Source organism: Microcaecilia unicolor, chromosome 5, assembly GCF_901765095.1.
Source record: "Microcaecilia unicolor chromosome 5, aMicUni1.1, whole genome shotgun sequence".
NCBI classification, from domain to species: domain Eukaryota; kingdom Metazoa; phylum Chordata; class Amphibia; order Gymnophiona; family Siphonopidae; genus Microcaecilia; species Microcaecilia unicolor.
Genome location: NC_044035.1, coordinates 249,117,649 through 249,135,753, shown reverse-complemented (window position 1 = coordinate 249,135,753; position 18,105 = coordinate 249,117,649). Strand labels below are relative to the sequence as shown.

General features: G+C 45.6%; 2 protein-coding genes across 4 annotated transcripts in view; one reads left to right on the top strand and one right to left on the bottom strand.

Moving 5' to 3' along the window:
- Positions 1–7,138, bottom strand: part of ILDR2 (immunoglobulin like domain containing receptor 2) — a 243,216-nt gene extending 236,078 nt beyond the window's left edge. For all 3 annotated transcript variants that reach the window (XM_030203965.1, XM_030203964.1, XM_030203963.1), the window contains exon 1: positions 7,070–7,138. The gene's annotated coding sequence lies outside the window, so the exon portion shown is untranslated. The remainder of the gene's footprint in view (positions 1–7,069) is intronic.
- Positions 7,139–7,221: 83 nt separating this feature from the next.
- Positions 7,222–18,105, top strand: part of MAEL (maelstrom spermatogenic transposon silencer) — a 111,433-nt gene continuing 100,549 nt past the window's right edge. The window contains exon 1 of the mRNA XM_030205095.1: positions 7,222–7,504. Within this exon, the coding sequence (XP_030060955.1) occupies positions 7,373–7,504 (132 nt within the window). The 5' untranslated portion in view covers positions 7,222–7,372. The remainder of the gene's footprint in view (positions 7,505–18,105) is intronic.

Here is an 18,105-nt window from a genome sequence, read left to right as displayed (position 1 = left end):
ACACTGCAACAGTAAACAACTTCTACAGCACAACATAGCTTATTACAAATTGTTTAACCACCCTTAGGTTTCACCTTTGGGTTTAACAAACAATACCATGTGCTTGTAAGGTCTGGATAAACAAATTAAAACAAAGTTTAAAGCAAATGCCCATAGTATGTAAGACTTGTTAGCAATAATGAAACAGTGATGGAATATTCACATAGCAGGCATCCAACAGATTTAATTTTCCACTGAACATAATTAACTTTGTATGAACTTGATGGCTAATAGTGTGCTTCTGGTTACTGTATTTTCGTGGTCTATTGTTTGCCTTCATAATAGAATCACACTCATCTATATTGTGATAAACACAGTGACTGCCCTACCCTAAGGAGGCTGCCAGAGGGCGCTTTCCTACAGAAAGTCCGGAAAATGCCCTGATTTGGTCACTAGAGGGAGCCAAAAGGGGTACACCAGAGGGACAGCTAGGGGGTGCTCATGGTATAGGACCTGCCCTTCCCTGAAGAGGCCACCAGGGGGAACTCTCAGAATAGGAGATGGAAAGTTGGAGATAGTTCTGGGCCTGGATCTTTCTGGAACCAGGGGGAGGGGCCTAAAGATGTGGGGAGAATAATTAGCCACCCTATAAAGAGCGCCCTCCAAGACATGAGAGGAGATGGGGGACCTGAAGCCAGCTGGAGACAGGGGGAGGGGGGAGGAACCTGGAATAAATGGAGCCTGAGTCTGAGAAAGTGAAGGAAGAGACCTGCTGGAGGAGAACTCCTGGAAGCAGAGACAGAAGGTTCCCTCAAAAACCCAGGAGGTACTTACCTGACTGTGGACATGTTATTAATGACACTGTGTATTATGTGAAGTTGACTAACAGCTGTGGGGTGGAGGATAGGATTGTAGAGTTAGAATGAAGAAAGTCCTATCCAGGGGAGGTGGCTGTTTTATACTGAGACCCAGGCCTCCCAAATAAGTGGGCTCAGTGGAGCAGAAACAAGTTGAAGGATAAGCTTAACAGAACTTGTTCCCCACAAGACTGGAACTAATAAAGTGGATTTGCATTCAATGTAGAGTGAATTTGCATATTTGTGAAAGCAGAGGAACCAGGGCTATATTCCCCAAAGAAGGTGTCAAGGGGCCCTGCCGGACTACCAGAAGTGTGACCGGTTACCAGAGGGTATAGCAGGGAAGGATTCACAGAAGCGGTGATAACTGGGGGAACAGTCACCCTGAGTGAAGGAGGAGCCCAAGTCCTTGAGGCTAGGTGTACAGCTATAGAAAAGACCTATTGGAGTCTTTCTCTGAAAGCAAACTGCTGATAAGCCCTGATAGAGACCCAAATTGAAGCAGAGGAGTCCAACACCAAAGCAAGGCAATAACACAGAGGCCCTTTGGTCTCCTCAAAACCTGCTTTCACTGTCTGGATAGAATGGGAGAGGGAGAGGAGAAAGAACTACTACATCATTTTCCAAGGTGTGTGTCATCTTCTTGATATGCTGCATGCTCTACAATCTATCACATCCTTAATCTCTCACTCTCCACTGCAACTGTTCCTACGGCCTTCAAACATGCTGTTGTCACTCGTCACGCCACTCCTTAAACCCTCACTTGACCCTACCTGTCCCTCCAACTATCGCCCCATATCCTTTCTTCCTTTCCTCTCCAAATTACTTGAACGCGTCATGCACTGCCGTTGTCTTGACTTCCTTTCTTCTCAACCTATTCTTGACCCACTCCAATCTGGTTTCCGCCCTCTTCACTCTACTGAAACTGCACTTACCAAAGTCTCTAATGACCTGCTGCTGGCTAAATCTAAAGGTCTCTATTCTATCCTTATCCTTCTTGACCTATCTGCTGCTTTTGACACTGTTGACCACACCATACTCCAAGATACGCTATCCTCGATTGGATTCCAGGGCTCTGTTCTTTCCTGGTTCTCCTCCTACCTCTCACTTCGCACTTTCAGTGTTCACTCTAGCGATTCCACTTCAACTTCCATCCCGCTTTCAGTTGGTGTCCCACAGGGTTCTGTCCTTGGACCCCTCCTTTTCTCCATCTACACCTCTTCTCTTGGTACCCTGATTTCATCCCATGGCTTTCAATACCATCTTTATGCAGATGACTCTCAGATCCACATCTCCACCCCTGAAATCTCAACCGTAATCCAGGACAAAATTTCATCCTGCTTTTCGGACATTGCTGCTTGGATGTCTCAACGCTGTCTGAAGCTAAACATGACTAAAAACTCATTTTTCCCCCTAAATCCACTTCCCCTCTTCCCCTATTCTCTATCTCCGTTAATGGCTCTCACATCCTCCCTGTCTCCTCGGCTTGTAACCTTGGAGTCATCTTTGATTCCTCTCTCCTCTTCTCTGCGCATATTCAACAGCTCGCCAAAACCTGTCGTTTCTTTATCTACAACATTAGCAAAATTCGCCCCTTCCTTTCTGAATACGCTACCAGAACCCTTACCCAAACCCTTGTCACCTCTCGCTTGGATTATTGCAATTTGCTTCTCACTGGTCTTCCACTTAGCCATCTCTCTCCTCTCCAGTCTGTCCAAAATTCTGCAGCACGACTTATTTTCCGCCAAAATCGTTATACCCACACTAGCCCACTCCTCAAGTCACTTCACTGGCTCCCTGTCCGCTTCCGCATACAGTTCAAACTTCTCTTACTGACCTTTAAATGTATCCATTCTGCAGCTCCCTATTACCTCTCCACTCTCATCTCTCCCTACATTCCTCCCCGTGAACTCTGCTCACTGGACAAATCTCTCTTGTCGTCTCCCTTCTCCTCCACTGCTAACTCCAGACTTTGTTCCTTTTCCCTTGCGGCACCTTACGCCTGGAATAGACTTCCTGAGTCTGTACGTCTAGCTCCATCTCTATCTGTTTTCAAATCTATGCTGAAAACCCACCTTTTCACCACTGCTTTTGGCTCCTAGCCACTACTCAATTTCCCTTCCCTTGTTCCTTCTCACCCAGTACTTCCCTCGCCCTTAATTGTCTTGTCTGTCTGTATTTTTAGATTGTAAGCTCTATTGAGCAGGGACTGTCTCTCTGTGTCAGGTATTCAGCGCTGCGTGCGTCTGGTAGCGCTATACAAATGCTAATAATAATAATAATCAAACATATAAACAGCAAGTGACCAACTCACCTGCAAATGCGCAGTAGAGTCGGAACGCTGAGAGTGTAGAAGTCCAAGCCCCACCTCCACCAGCAGTACAGCACAATAGGGAGGAGGGCTTGGACATGGGCGTGGAAATCGGAGGAGGAGGGAGCAGGGAGGGAAGGAGGGTGCGGAACTGAGAGAAACAGACGCTGGTGGGAGGGCAGGGGAGAGAGCAGGGTTGGTGGATGGGGGGAAGCCATAGGAAAACAAAAAACTAGCCCGTTGTTATGGGCTTAACGGCTAGTATAATTATAATTAGCCATTGCTCAGTAAGTACAGTTTACAGAACACCATTTGTGATGAGAAGTACAACTCAATTTTATTTACTAGGTACAAGTCAAATCAGTAGTTATCTGAGACTCCCGCAACATGTACAATCAATTGGTTATGGGAAAATAGTATCCCAGCTACACATAGGTGTTTTCTGGGTCTGAGTCTTTAATACCAAAGCTATTTAGTGGATATAAAAGACTCAAAGCTACCTAAGAGAGAGCATTTGGGTTACTTGAAAATTCAGATACAATTTGATTGGTTTCTCATAGGAAGAGAACAGTTCAGCTGGATCAAGGGTACCAGCTGCGGCTATCTCTCTCTTGAAGTAGGAAGTACACTCATTTTTATATGCCCATTCAGGATACATGTAATATGGCAGTAATTACACCTTATTCGATCTATGCTTATGTCATAGTTAACACTGATTGGCTATGGTAATGAGTTGGTTATTATTTTACTGGAAAAGCTAGCAATAGACCGCCCCTTACTGGAAGACAAAGTCATGTTCTTGCAAGACCAGTCACTTCTACATTTTTGACCATATCTTCCTCAAAACACTTTCTCTGACACCTGGTCATCTTCCTGTGAAGCCATCTTTGTTCTGTTTCTCAAGAACATCTTGTTACCACCATATTGCCACATTCATGGAACTCTGTCAGTTAGACCCCCACCCTTGTGTGTTTCAACACTGGAGTTCAAGTCAGAGACACAGGCCTATAACTTTTCTATGATTTTGGATCATGAACCTGGGACCAAATAATATTATTCAAGGGGAAGAGGTCTTGGGGTATGTTCTTTGTAAAATTTTCTATTATGCCACATTGGATGGTTCACTGTTTTTTTTTTCTTCTGAACCAACATGTTGTGCTTTTAATAAACATGATTAAAAACATAAAAATTAAGTTTTGGATGTTACTGAATTCTGTTATTCTGTCTCACTGTATTTCCAGTTTTGGCACAGTATAAGTCATCACAAGAACAAAATATAAGAAAACCAATGGACTGCATTAGGGGCTTATAGCCTATTTAGGGCCCTGTTTAGTAAAATGCGCTAGTGTTTTTAGCGGGTGCCAAATGCTAGAGACACCCATATATTCCTTTGGGTGTCTCTAGTGTTGCCATGCGCTAAAAATGCTAGTGCGTCTATAGTGCAGCTTAGTAAACAGGGCCCTTAGTTATGTTTCAACAAATGAGAGATCTGTATGAAGCATATTTATTTTTATTATTTTGAGTTATAAAACTAATTGTCCCTGAAACATGCTGAAACAACAGAATAATCCATTTGTGTATCTAAAATGAAAATTTCTACAAAACAGATGACGATTTTTTTTTTTTTTTTGTTACATTTGTACCCCGCACTTTCCCACTCATGGCAGGCTCAATGCGGTAGGCGATGGAGAGTTAAGTGACTTGCCCAGAGTCACAAGGAACTGCCTGTGCCTGAAGTGGGAATCGAAGTCAGTTCCTCAGTTCCCCAGGACCAAAGTCCACCACCCTAACCACTAGGCCACTCCTCCACTTCTACCAGCTACAATAATTTTTTTTATATATATATATTTTATTATAGTAGAAGTAAACAGAGTTACAAGATTTTGTGTACATCTTGACCATCCATAAAGTTACAGAACTAAACAACATCTCTATTAAGGTTTAGACTTGTTTTTTCCCTTCCCCCCCTTCCCAGAACGTGCCCCCCCCCCCCCCCCCCCCCATCTCAACCTATCAAACCCCTTCCCTCCCCCCCCTCATAAGTTCAAAATACGGCTTCGGGCAGTAGGGGTAAGCGTATCCCAAAAAGGTGCCCAAGTAGCAAAAAAAATGTCCCCCTTGTTAGATGCCAAGTCCTTTATTTTCCGCTTCTCCAATGAGCACATCTGAATCATAGCTATTCGCCACTGTGCCAGGGAGGGACTTTCTGCACTCCTCCACAGTTGTAGGATTGTTCTCTTACCCATCAGAACAGTGCGTTTTAAAAAAGCTTTCATTTTCGCTGGCATACACCCTGCACTGACAAAACTCTCAAATAACTGTCCTGGGGCTATCTTCCATCTTGTGCCCCAACAGTTAGATACCTGCAGTCCCACTTCCTTCCAGAATTTTTGCACCCCGGGACACGTCCAAAACATGTGCCCCAGGTGTGCCCCGGAAGCCCCACATTTGGGGCAGGAGTCCACGTCTGCTATTGTTGCTCTCCAGGCTCTATACGGTGAGATATACAGCCTCAGCAGAAATTTTAGTTGCAACTCCTGCCAAGCTACGTTCTCTGTAAGCTTAGCCACAGATAGTAACTGTTTGTGTAAGTGCGCCTCCTGGAGATTAAGTCTCAGTTCTGTATTCCATTGTGCAATTATTTTGGAAAAGTCAAAGTTCGGTAATGATTCTCTTATGAAAGAGTGAAAGTATCTCAATGGGACTCTTTGTTGGACCTCTAGACCCAATAATTCAGTAAGCTTGTCCCCTATCTCCGCAGTCAGGGCTTGTTTGGGCAGAGAGGCAATATAATGTCTCAGCTGGTAATATGCAAAGTCATCCCTTTGTTCAATATGAAATTCTGTACGTATATCCTGTAAAGGTTTCATTTCCCCCTGGTCCGTTACCACATGAAACAGATATGTTTATCCCATGTACCTCCCAAACCCTAAATATCACAGATATGTCTCTTACCGGAAAGTCTGGGTTCCCTCTGACTGATAGAAGCGGGGAATTTTTACTGTCTAAAGATAGGAGTCTGGTCACCCATTTCCAAGTCTGTTTTAGTGGTTGAAATATAAATCTGGCCTGGCCTAGATTGTCTCCCCTACATCCCCTCCCATGCACCCAACTTGCAAAATGGGTCTTCCCAAGCATCTGTGTTTCTGATATCGTGCAAGAAAAGTAAGATGTGGAGCGAAACCAATCCGACAAGTGCCTTAGGTTGCTAGAAATGGAAAAAAAAACGCAAGCTTAGGAGACCTAACCTCCCTTTGCTCTGGGTAATTGTGCCCTTTTTATGGTCAGGCGAGCCCTCTTCCCATTCCACAGGTATTTGTTTAATCTTTTATGTTGCCATTGTTCATCCTTCCGTAATAGATATAAAGGAAGCATTTGAAATGTATATATCCACATTGGAAAAAGGATCATATTGTATAATGCTACCCTCCCTAAGAGAAACAGCGGTAGCCCTTGCCTTGCCAATTTTCCAAAGTCTCCACTGTCTTAACCTTCAATGGTTCAATGTTTAAGGTGTATACCCTAGCTAAATCCGTGGGAATCTTCACTCCCAAGTAGGCAATAAAGTCTGATGCCCATTTTAGCGGGAAACCTCCCAACCACTGGTCCTTAGTTGCAGGGAACAAGGGTAGAGCCTCCGATTTCTGCAGATTTAGCCTGAAGCCGGAGTAAAACCCAAAGTCATCCACCACAGAGAGTAATTTATAAAGCAATTGCTGGGGGGACGTGAGTGTTAATGATATTTATATATCTACATAAGGGAAGCTTTCAAATAAATTAAGAAGCTGTCAAAACAAGAAAAAAATATTTTGTCCTCCACCTTTTAAGGCACTGCCTATCAAACTGGAACAGGTTTTGTCTTTTTACAGATGGACCACACACCCAAGCAGTCCGTTATTTCTAATACTCTTTTGTTACTTACTGTTTTCAAATTCAATAGCACTGCGCTTGCTATTGTTTGGGGTGGGAGAAAATGGTGTCAATCTCCGCCTACTGCCGGCAAGCTCTGCCTACTGCCTTCAGCATATAATGGGCTAAGTGGTTCACTCACTCACTCTCTGACTCCGTCCCTGTTCATCAAGCCTCCTTATATACATATTGTGTGCGTGGTGTGTTGTGTAATTACGCTTAGTGGCGGGAAAAAGAGAGAAACTTGTGGTTTACTTCGAGGGACGGTAGGTAAGGTGTGCACGCTTCTTGGTTATACCCCGGGAAAAGCGCACTCATGCCGAATAAACGAAGTGGTCGTAATGGTTATTTCTTCTTCGTGCTGGAGAAGTTGCCAGAATTACAGCGCCGTGGGTTGGCGGTGAAAGGAGTGCGGGATGCTGTGCCGTATTGCTCCGCTGATTGGCAGGTACGAGTCGCGCGGTGCCCCACGTAACGTTCTGTTACTAGGTAGTCGCTTTGGTGTGGAGGTACTCGGGGAGACTGCTGTTTAAGGGGTTGCTTAATAACTTCCCCAGTTAAATGATGCTTTTCTCTTCATTCGTCAACCAATGGCAATTTTGTTTTGACTTAATAAGGCAGTATTGTTGGTACGTTATAAAGGTGTTTCTCCACCTGCAGTGGGCCACCCCATCACCAATTTGGTGTAAGGCTGTCCATAATGAATCTGAGCTTTCATTATGGAAATGCCGAAAAAAATCGATTGGTTTGTGGCCCTGAGTGTATATGTGTGCAAAAATACATATGAGATAGTCACTATCCTTCCAGCTGTTGTTGAACACAGACTGTACAGCCTGGAAAAAAAAAAAAAGGCTTTGGGTGACATTCAAAATGGTGGATAATTTGGTATAAAAGCCAGGAAAATCCTGACGTAGAGGTGTGTTATGTTTGAGCAACTCTTACGACGTTTATCATTGTTGTCTATTTAGATTTTATATGTCTTATCTTGTACAGCTCTTATAGTGCGGTTAATATTTTAAACAAACGGTGTGTGTGACAGCACCTTGGGCAACCAGAACTACATAAAGCGTTCAATCTCCAAAAGCTGTAGAGCTGCTAGAAAAAAACCAAACAAAGCAGAGAAGGGCAAAAGGAATAACTTTCTAAAAACTGGGTTCAACTTTGTGAAGAAACTACTAAGAAGTTGGGCAGACTTAACCTTTTAGTGGGCCCAAAGCAAACGACCACACCGATGATCCCTGCCTTCGGGGGGGGGGGGGGGGGGGGGGGGGGGGGGGGGTAACGGCAGCAACATAAACCTAACCAACCAGTGGCTGTAGACATGTATATAACTTTATTTAAAAGAGCAACCTTTTTGGTTGGTTGTGTTAATATTGACCTACCAATTGTTGCTCAACATGTTTAGGCAGTAGAATATTTGTATCAGGGGCCTAGTCAGATCCTGCTGTAGAGCACATATCACACCTAGAATTATATAGCAATCATAAAAACGTGTAAACTAAAAAAAAAATTCAAAGTATATAGAAAATATGTACAGTATATCAGGTACACATACAACATCAAACCAATAAGATAACACAAAACAAAGTATTTAAAGAAGTGGGGGGGGGGGGGGGGGGGGGGGGGGGGGGGGGGGGGGGGGGGGGGAGAAATGTTACTTTAAGAGAGCACTGTGTGCCAAAGGTTGCCTGTACTTGAACTCGGTATGAAATGCTAAAATGAGAGACAGAAAATCCATGTATTCAAGTATGATTGTGGTCTTCAGCAATCTGTGTAGCGGTCATATGGTATAGACCTCAGTAGATAAAAAGGGCCTCTTTTACTAAACCATGCTAGCGATTCCAATGTGGCAAACTGCTAGTGCAGTTTGGTAAAAATCCCCAAATAAGGAGGTTCGGTTGTCAAGGATTACATAGTACTGATCTCTCAAACACCACCCAGAAGCAAGAATATTAATAGGATATCTGCACGGACCAAATAGTACAGTGGGTTAGGTAAATGAGACCTGTATCAACTGTGGAACCATGCAATATACACAGTTCTTAGGATCAGATGGTACAGATCTCACAGTTACATATCTTGAAAGTGTGTGTGGGGGGGGGGGGGGGGGGGAGGAACATGTTAGACATGTCACTAAAATGTTTTTAAAAATTGCAATTTAAAGGGGCAATGCACACTTGGATGAGAATAAACTAAAAATTAAAGCTTATTGGTAAGTTCCAAAATATTATACTTGCCTCTTAGAGGGGAATTATTAGAGAACACATGAATCACATTAAAAACACCACCAAAAATAAGATTGTGATTTTAAAGGAGAAATGTGTATTTTTCAAAATGAAAGTAGTTCCCAAACCTGATACTAGAGGCATACCAGCTAGTCAGGTTTTCAGGATACCCACAATGAATATTCATGAGAGAGATTGTTTCATTCAGTTTCTCTAGACTTGTCTGCTTTGAATATCTTTTCTGGCACCGGTATCTCTCCCAAAACTTCCTTGGTGAAGACTGAAGCAAAGAATTCATGTAATCTCTCCGCTATGGCTTTGTCTTCCTGAGTGCCCCTTTACCCTTTGGTCATCTAGCGGTCCAACTGATTCTTTTGCTGGCTTCTTGCTTTTAATATACCTAAAAAAGTTTTTGCTGTTTGCTTTTGGCTCCAGTGCAATTTTTTTTTCAAAGTCCCTCTTTGCCATCCTTATCAGCGCTTTGCATTTGACTTCCATTCCTTACGCTGTTTCTTATTATTTTCTGTCTGATCCTTCCATTTTCTGAAGGATTTTCTTTTAGCTCTAATAGCTTCTTTCACTTACCATGCCAGCTGTCGTTTGGTCTTCCTTCTTTCCTCCTTTTTTTAGTATGTGGAATATATTTGGCCTGGGCTTCCAGGATGGTATTTTTGAACAGCATACATGCCTGATACAAACTTTTGACCTTTGCAGCTGCTCCGCTGAGTTTTTTTGTTTTGTGTTTTTCACCGTTCTCATTTTATCATAGTTTTCCTTTTTGAAAGTTAAATGCTAACATATTGGACTTCCTGTGTGTATTTATTCCAAAGTGGAGGCTAAAAGGTTTTTGGACCAACTTACTCCTGAGGCCTCGGTGTAATCCTGGACTCTTGAGTTTTTCCTGATGGGTGTTCTCCTGGAGCAGGGCAGACCGGACAGTATTTTATTTTATGTTATGTTGTGTTACTTCATCTGAATATGGAGCTGGCTGTCACTGCCTTCAGTGTGCTGATATGACCTTATCTTATGGATTGCTCTCTGTAGCATAATAGCCAGATAAAGGATATTCTTGACAGGAACCATGGTACTATGAGTTATATAACTTAGTCTTTCAGACCAGCTAAGACACCTTGAAGTGATCAGCCTAGATGTGCTCAGTATTGCCCACTTGGGATCCCACAGAACCACTGGGCCTTGCAGAAATGTTTAAGTGCTTTGGAGAAATGTTTTCTTAAGGCCCTGTTTACTAAGCACCATTATAGGCACATTAACCATGTACATGCCTACGATATCCCTATAGGCACCTACATGGTTAGTGTGCGTGCTAATTGTAGGCGTGCTAAAAACACCAACACAGTTTTGTAAACAGGGCCCTTAGTCCTAGGATTAACTCCAGATCAATGAATGTTAGATCTGCCTTTCCCTGATGTTACTCTATTGTGCACCAGTGTTATGTTCTGCTGAGTTGGGGGGTATAAACAAATTTTACATGCTAAGGAGAGTCGAGCCCAGATAGGAAGGAGAACCCATACCATGTTCATTCTCATTTCAGATGGGAACAGCAGCTAAGGGTGGGTGAGTGAGGTGGAGTATTGATCATTCGGATGTCATCAGGTTGTATGTGTTGGGTTTGGGAGGGTGGGGGTTAGTTGAGTGGTTTAGAAGGTATCAACCCCAACATTGGTATATTCAGAACTTTCCCAGGGGGTTGGGGTTCCTATATGTATTCACTTCCTCGGGGGTGGTGACTGGGACACCCTTAAGGTCGTTTGGGAGGGTGGGTGTGGTTGGGTGGTTTAGAAGGTATCAAACCCCCAACATTATGAGCTTCAGGTGGCATATTCAGAACTTTGGGGTGGGGTTCCTGTATGTATTCACTTCCTTTGGGGTGGTGGCTGGGACAACCTTGAGGCTTCATCTAGGTACAGACCTTATACTTTGGTTATTTTGTAGTCATACTGTCTTAATTACCTAAGATGATAATGTGGGAGGTACACTCCCCATTAAGACAGAAACTCCTTCACACCATTCATAAACAGCATGCTTCTATAGCTTTTTTGTAAGAAACTTATCTTAATATTCTCCGAGGACAAGCAGGCTGGACATCATCATGCATGGGTCGTCATCCGTGACGGTCCAGGAGCTCCGGATTTAAAAATCAAAAATTTAATTTGAATTACTTATTACATGTCCCAAAGAAAGGGAAACTGCCTGGAAGAATCAGAGATAGTTTATTGTTGGGGCCTCTTTGGCATGTGTGGAGGGACTCGTTACAACGATGGGGCCAGGATCCCACCACTAGTATACTACTTCCGTTGGCTGGGAATGATGAGTTCCCGCCTGGGAGAGATAATGCAGTGTTTCGTAGATTGCAGGAACAGGGAGTGGAATTGTTAGAAAGTCTCATGCAAGAGGATGGCACCTTGATCTCCCTGATGGACTTTCAGCAATGATGCTCAGGGGGAATGGCGGCGATGTTGGCTTATCGACAATTGTCACATTATGTGCGTAGTTTGTCCAAAGAAGGTCTGCTTCCTCGATTTGGGAGACAGCTCAAGGACTTTTTAGAGGGAGATGCACTGGGACAGATCTCAGTATCCTGGTTTTGTAAAGAGCTAGAGAGAGGGCATCCGGAGAGGCAAGTACTAGAGGTGGCGGACAAATGGAGTGTAGAAGCACAACGCCAAATTCCTGAGAAGCTTATAAGGCAATCGTTGTTGGGAATAACAAGGGTGGTTCACAGTGCAGAAATGCAAGAATGTCAGTATAGAATCCTTTATAGAGCCTACTTCTCCCCCAGAAGGGCTTTTTATGCAAAAGTAACTACTACTGATGCCTGCCTCAAGTGTAAGCAGGGGGGAGCTACGTTGACACATTGCCTATGGCAATGTAGATACATTAAAGGCTTTTGGTGGGGATTGGGTAGATACCTCAGTGGAGTTTTAGATCATCCAATAGTCATCACATTTGATAGAATGGTGTTATGTATTCCTGGACGGTGGGGGGTGGATGCACAAGGGGAACAATGCTTTCTGAGTAAAGCATGCATAGTGGGGAAGAAGTGTATCCTTGGTCACTGGGTGATGGACATGCCTCCTTCTCACTGGTACTGGAGGAATAGGTTACATCAACTTATGCTCTGGGAAGCGAGAGGGGCGCGACTGACACCAAAAAGGCAAAAGAGGTTTTTAACTATATGGGGGAAATATATAAGTACGATATCGCCAAGAGCACGTAGTCAAATACTTAATAGATTACCATGGGATATTGGAAGGGACCAGATGGAGCCAGAGGTGGGACATGCAAACAGAATGGGAGGGGAGGAGGGGGAGGGAGTAAGTGTGGACTCATAAGGATGGAGGGTATATATTTAGGCGAATTATAGGTAACCTGGTTGGAAGTTTGGGTTGTAAGGGGAGGGAGGGGGGAGGGGCATAGTTGGGGGGAGGACGAGGGATTGGAGGATGCAGTATCTGAAGGGGAACTATGATCTAATGTACTACCTATGAGAAGATGTAAATAGAGAGTGGGGGGGGGATGGAGGGGAAGGCCTGATAAACAAGTTTGATGACTGTATGCTACCGTTTAGATCACCTGTTTGTTGGTTTAAGACTGATATCTTGTGCACTTGAAAAGTGGAGGGTGTTGTTAATTTGGAGGTTCCTCAATAAAGTGTTGACGCATAAATTTATACAGTTGAGAGGGGGGAGGAGGGGGGGAGAATAAATAAAAACATGATGACTGTATAATGGATTTGTTTGAATGGCTTAATATTGGAGATTTGTACACGGCTGTGGAAACTGTCTTTTAATGAAGAATTTATGCTTTGTTTGTCATCAATAAAAAAACATATTTAAATAAAATCAAAAATTTTAAAGTTCTAGAAGCGACGAGAGCGGGCACGGGGACAATGCACCGCGCATGCGTGAGTGACTTATTGCCCGCGACACCCGCGCGCTTCCCTCAGTTCCTTTTTTTCCACTTCGCGAGTGAGTTTGTTTTGAGCGCTCCTCGTGTTTTCGGCCCAGGGGACTTTTTGTTGCGTTTACGCGCTCTGGTTTTCTCCCTTTTCTTCATTTCTTAAAAAAAAAAAAAAAAAGTGTTTCCTTTAATCCCTTAGTTTTTCTCATCTTTTTAGGTTTCCTTTCTTTTTCGTCGTGGCCACCTTTAGGCTGCTCGGTCACGTTCCTTTTTTTCCATTTTTCATGCGTTTCTCTTTGGTACCATCGAGTCGTTTGATTTTTTGACCGCTATTTTTCCTCCCATGTCATCGAGGACTTCCAGCGGCTTCAAGCGCTGTTCCCGCTACAACCAGACCATCTCGTCTACCGACCCTCACGCTTGGTGTCTCCAGTGCCTCGGACCCGACCATCTGCCAGCTTCCTGTAAGCTGTGTAAATTTAATGAAAAAGAGAACCCAGGTGGCTCGAGAGGCTCAGCGCGAGAAACATTTTTCAGATCGGTCCAGTCCAAGGTACCAAGGTCGGCGACATCGACGTATAGGGAAGCAGCATCGAGAGGTCAGGTAATGGCTGCCGAGAGACCATTCAGAGCTGGGAGCAGTGAGGCATCGAGTGGGTCTCTACCCATCTTGGTACCTACTGCTATGCAGGCCCCCTGGGACCGCCCTGAGTTGGACCCGGCCCTGAGGAGGCGTGAGGATTCAACGTCGTCCTCATCAGTACCAAGGAGTGTCGATGTCAGGTGAAGGCTAAGAAGCATCGCCATCGATCTCCTTCCCGTCACCGAGAGCTCCGGGGAGCCGAACGGGTTGGCACCCGAGAAGCGTCGGCGCCGGGAGGACCGCTCACCCTCCATTCAGGAAGTGCCTATGCGTCAGTCGTCTGGCAGCCAGGTACCGGCTCTCGAACCTCCTCAGATTCTGACACCGATTCCTGCACCGGCCCCAGAGCTTGTTCAGATGGCAGCCCTCAATGAGTGTCTCCGGGCCTTGCTTCCAGGTCTCATGGAAGGGATGATGCGTCCATCTGCCTCGGTACCGGAGGTGCTTGCGCCTCGGGTACCCACTGCTGAGATGGCGTCTGGCCCATCTCCTGCGTGGAGGTCTCCGCCCTCGGTGCTGCTTGTGGTACCTGAGCCGCTTGCCACCCGGGTTGACTCTCCCTCGACGTCGGTGGAGGAAGCTTCGCCGGAGTCCAGGCAAGGGTCCACTTCTCGACGCCCCTCACGAGGACATCGATCCTCGAGGTCGAGGCAGGCTCGGATTCGGGCTGCTCTTCGGGAGTTCCTGTCCGATACCAAAGAGGAGTACTCATGGGGAGAGGAGGAAGACCCCAGATATTTTTTGGAGGAAGATTCTCAGGGGCTTCCATCTGATCCTACTCCACCTATTGAGGTTAGACAATCTCCACCTGAGTGTCTTTCCTTTTCATCTTTTGTGCGGGAAATGTCTAGGGACATTCCATTTCCTATGGAGGCTGTGGATGAGCCCAGGGCCGAGATGTTCGAGGTCCTGGATTATCCTTCTCCACCAAAAGAGGTTGCAATGGCCCCCTTGCACAATACACTCAAGGAAGTGATGTTGCGAAATTGGTCTTGCCCTCTATCTAATTCAGTTGTCAACAAGAAGTCCGAGTCCTAGTACAGAGTCCATGGTGATGGTGAAGGCCCAACTTCCTCACGATTCCATGGTGGTGGACTCTGCTCTCAGAAGATCCAAGAGTACTAGGGACTATGCTTCGGCGCCCCCGGGCAGAGAGTCTAGGACTTTCGATTCTTTTGGGAGGCGTACGTATCAGGCTGGAATGCTCGCGGCCAAGATTCAAACATACCAGCTGTACACCAGCATTCACTTACGGAACTCGATAAAGCAACTGTCCAGTTTAGTTGAAGCTCTTCCTCCGGAGCTTGCTGAAACTTTTTACCAGGTGGTCAGGCAGCAGAAGGCGTGTAGCAAATTCCTGGCCAGGGGAGATTTTCATACTTTTGACGCTGCATCCCGAGTGGCTGCTCAAGTCAGTTCCCAGCACAAGCAGGTACTTGCCGAGGAACTCTCCGCACTTCTCAGCGCCAATGCAGTCTAGCCTGTTCCACCAGGGAAAGAGGGGCTGGTATTCTATTCCAGGTACTTCCTTGTGCAAAAGAAAACAGGGGGGATGCGTCCCATCCTGGACCTAAGGGGCCTGAACAAATTCCTGGTCCGAGAAAAGTTCAGGATGCTTTCCCTGGGCACCCTTCTTCCCATGATTCAGGAAAGTGATTGGCTATGCTCTCTGGACTTAAAGGATGCCTATACTCACATCTCGGTGCTTCCAGATCACAGGCAGTACCTTCGATTTCGCCTGGGAACTCAGCATTTTCAGTACTGCGTGCTGCCCTTTGGTCTCGCATCTGCGCCCAGAGTGTTCACAAAGTACTTGGCAGTTGTCGCAGCATCGCTACGCAGACTAGGAGTGCATGTGTTTCCTTATCTCGATGATTGGCTGGTGAAGAACACCTCAAAACAGGAGTGCTACGATCCATGCAGATTACTATTCAGCTGCTCGAGCTACTGGGGTTTGTCATCAATTATCCCAAGTCCCATCTGATTCCCATACAGAAATGTGGAATTCATAGGAGCTCTGTTGAACACACGGATGTCTCGAGCTTATCTTCCACAAGCAACAGCAGACAACCTTCTGGCCCTAGTGTCCTCAGCTCAAGCATCTCAATAGATCACAGCTCGGCAGATGTTGAGACTTCTGGGCCACATGGCCTCTACAGTTCATGTGACTCCCATGGCACGTCTACACATGAGATCAGCTCAGTGGACTCTAGCTTCCCAGTGGTGTCAGTCTACGGGGGATCTAGAGGATGTCATCCATCTCTCCACCGATTTTTTTTGCGATTCCCTTCAATGGTGGACCATTCGCTCCAATCTGACCTTGGGACGACCATTCCAAATTCCTCAGCCGCAAAAAGTGTTGACGAAGGATGCATCCCTTCTGGGGTGGAGAGCTCATGTGGATGGGCTCCACACTCAAGGAGTTTGGTCCTTCCAGGAAACGCATCTGCAGATCAACCTGTTGGAATTGCGAGCGATCTGGAATGCGCTGAAGGCTTTCAGAGATCGGCTGTCCAATCAAATTATCCTAATTCAGACAGGTTGCAATGTATTATACAAACAAGCAGGGGGGCACTGGTTCTCGCCCTCTGTGTCAGGAAGTCGTCAGAATGTGGCTTTGGGCGCACCAGCACGGCATGCTTCTCCAGGCTACATATCTGGCAGGCATAAACAGTCTGGCCGACAGGTTGAGCAGGATAATGCAACCTCACGAATGGTCTCTGAACATGGACGTTATCCGCAAGATCTTCCGGGCGTGGGGCACCCCATCAGTGGATCTTTTTGCCACTCAGCACAATCACAAGGTTCCTCAATTCTGTTCCAGACTTCAGGCCCACGACAGAATAGCGTCAGATGCTTTTCTCCTTCATTGGGGGACAGGCCTCCTGTATGCGTATCCTCCCATACCTTTAGTAGGGAAAACTCTGCTGAAACTCAGGCAAGACTGCGGAACCATGATTCTGATAGCACCTTTCTGGCCTCATCAGATATGGTTCCCTCTTCTTGACTTGTCTTCAAAAGAACCTTGGAGATTGGACTGTTTTCCGACCCTCATCACTCAGAACGAGGGGTCGCTTCTACATCCCAACCTCCAGTCTCTGGCTCTCACTGCCTGGATGTTGAGAGCTTAGAATTTGCCTCTTTAGGCCTCTCAGAGGGTGTCTCCCGAGTCTTGCTTGCTTCCAGGAAAGGTTCCACGAAGAGGAGTTATGCTTTTAAATGGAGGAGGTTTGCCGTCAGGTGTGACAACAAGGCCTTAGATCCTTTCTCGTGTACTTCATGGACCCTGCTTGAGTACCTTCTACACTTGTCGGAGTTTGGTCTTAAGACTAACTCAGTAAGAGTTCACCTTAGTGCAATTAGTGCTTATCATCTACTACTACTACTACTAATTATCACTTCTATAGCGCTACAAAGCATACGCAGCGCTGTACATCATACACGAAAAGACAGTCCCTGCTCAAAGAGCTCACAATCTAAAAAAGACGTAAACAGACAGAACAACTAAGAGGTAAGGGAATTAAAGAGGTGAGGATAAAAGGACAGGGCAAGTGAGTAGAGGTTAGGAGTCAAAAGCAGCATCAAAGAGGTGGGCTTTTAGCTTGGACTTGAAAACAGCCAAAGACGGGGCTAGACGTACAGGCTCGGGAAGTCTATTCCAGGCGTGAGGTGCAGCAAGATAAAAGGAACAGAGTCTGGAATTAGCAGTAGAGGAGAAGGGGACAGACGAGATTTATCCACAGAACGGAGTACCCGAGGGGGAACGTGTAGAGGGTAAGAGTATCTCTGGACAGCCTTTAGTCGTTCGTTTTGTGAGAGGTTTGCTTTTGTCAAAGCCCCCTGTCATGGGATCTCAATGTCATTCTCACCCAGCTGATGAAACCTCCTTTTGAGCCACTGAATTCCTGCCATCTGAAGTATTTGACCTGGAAGGTCATTTTCTTGGTGGCTGTTATTTCAGTTCGTAGAGTCAGTGAGCTCCAAGCCCTGGTGGTTCATGCTCCTTACATTAAGTTTCATCATAACAGGGTAGTCCTTCATACTCATCCTGAGTTCCTGCCGAAGGTGGTGTCGGAGTTCTATCTGAACCAGTCAATTGTCTTGCCAACATTTTTTTCCCCGTCTGCATACCCGCCCTGGTGAGGACAAGTTGCATACCTTGGACTGTAAGAGAGCATTGGCCTTTTACGTGGAGCAGACAAAGCCCTATAGACAGTCCGCCCAACTGTTTGTTTCTTTTGATCCCAACAGGATGGGGGT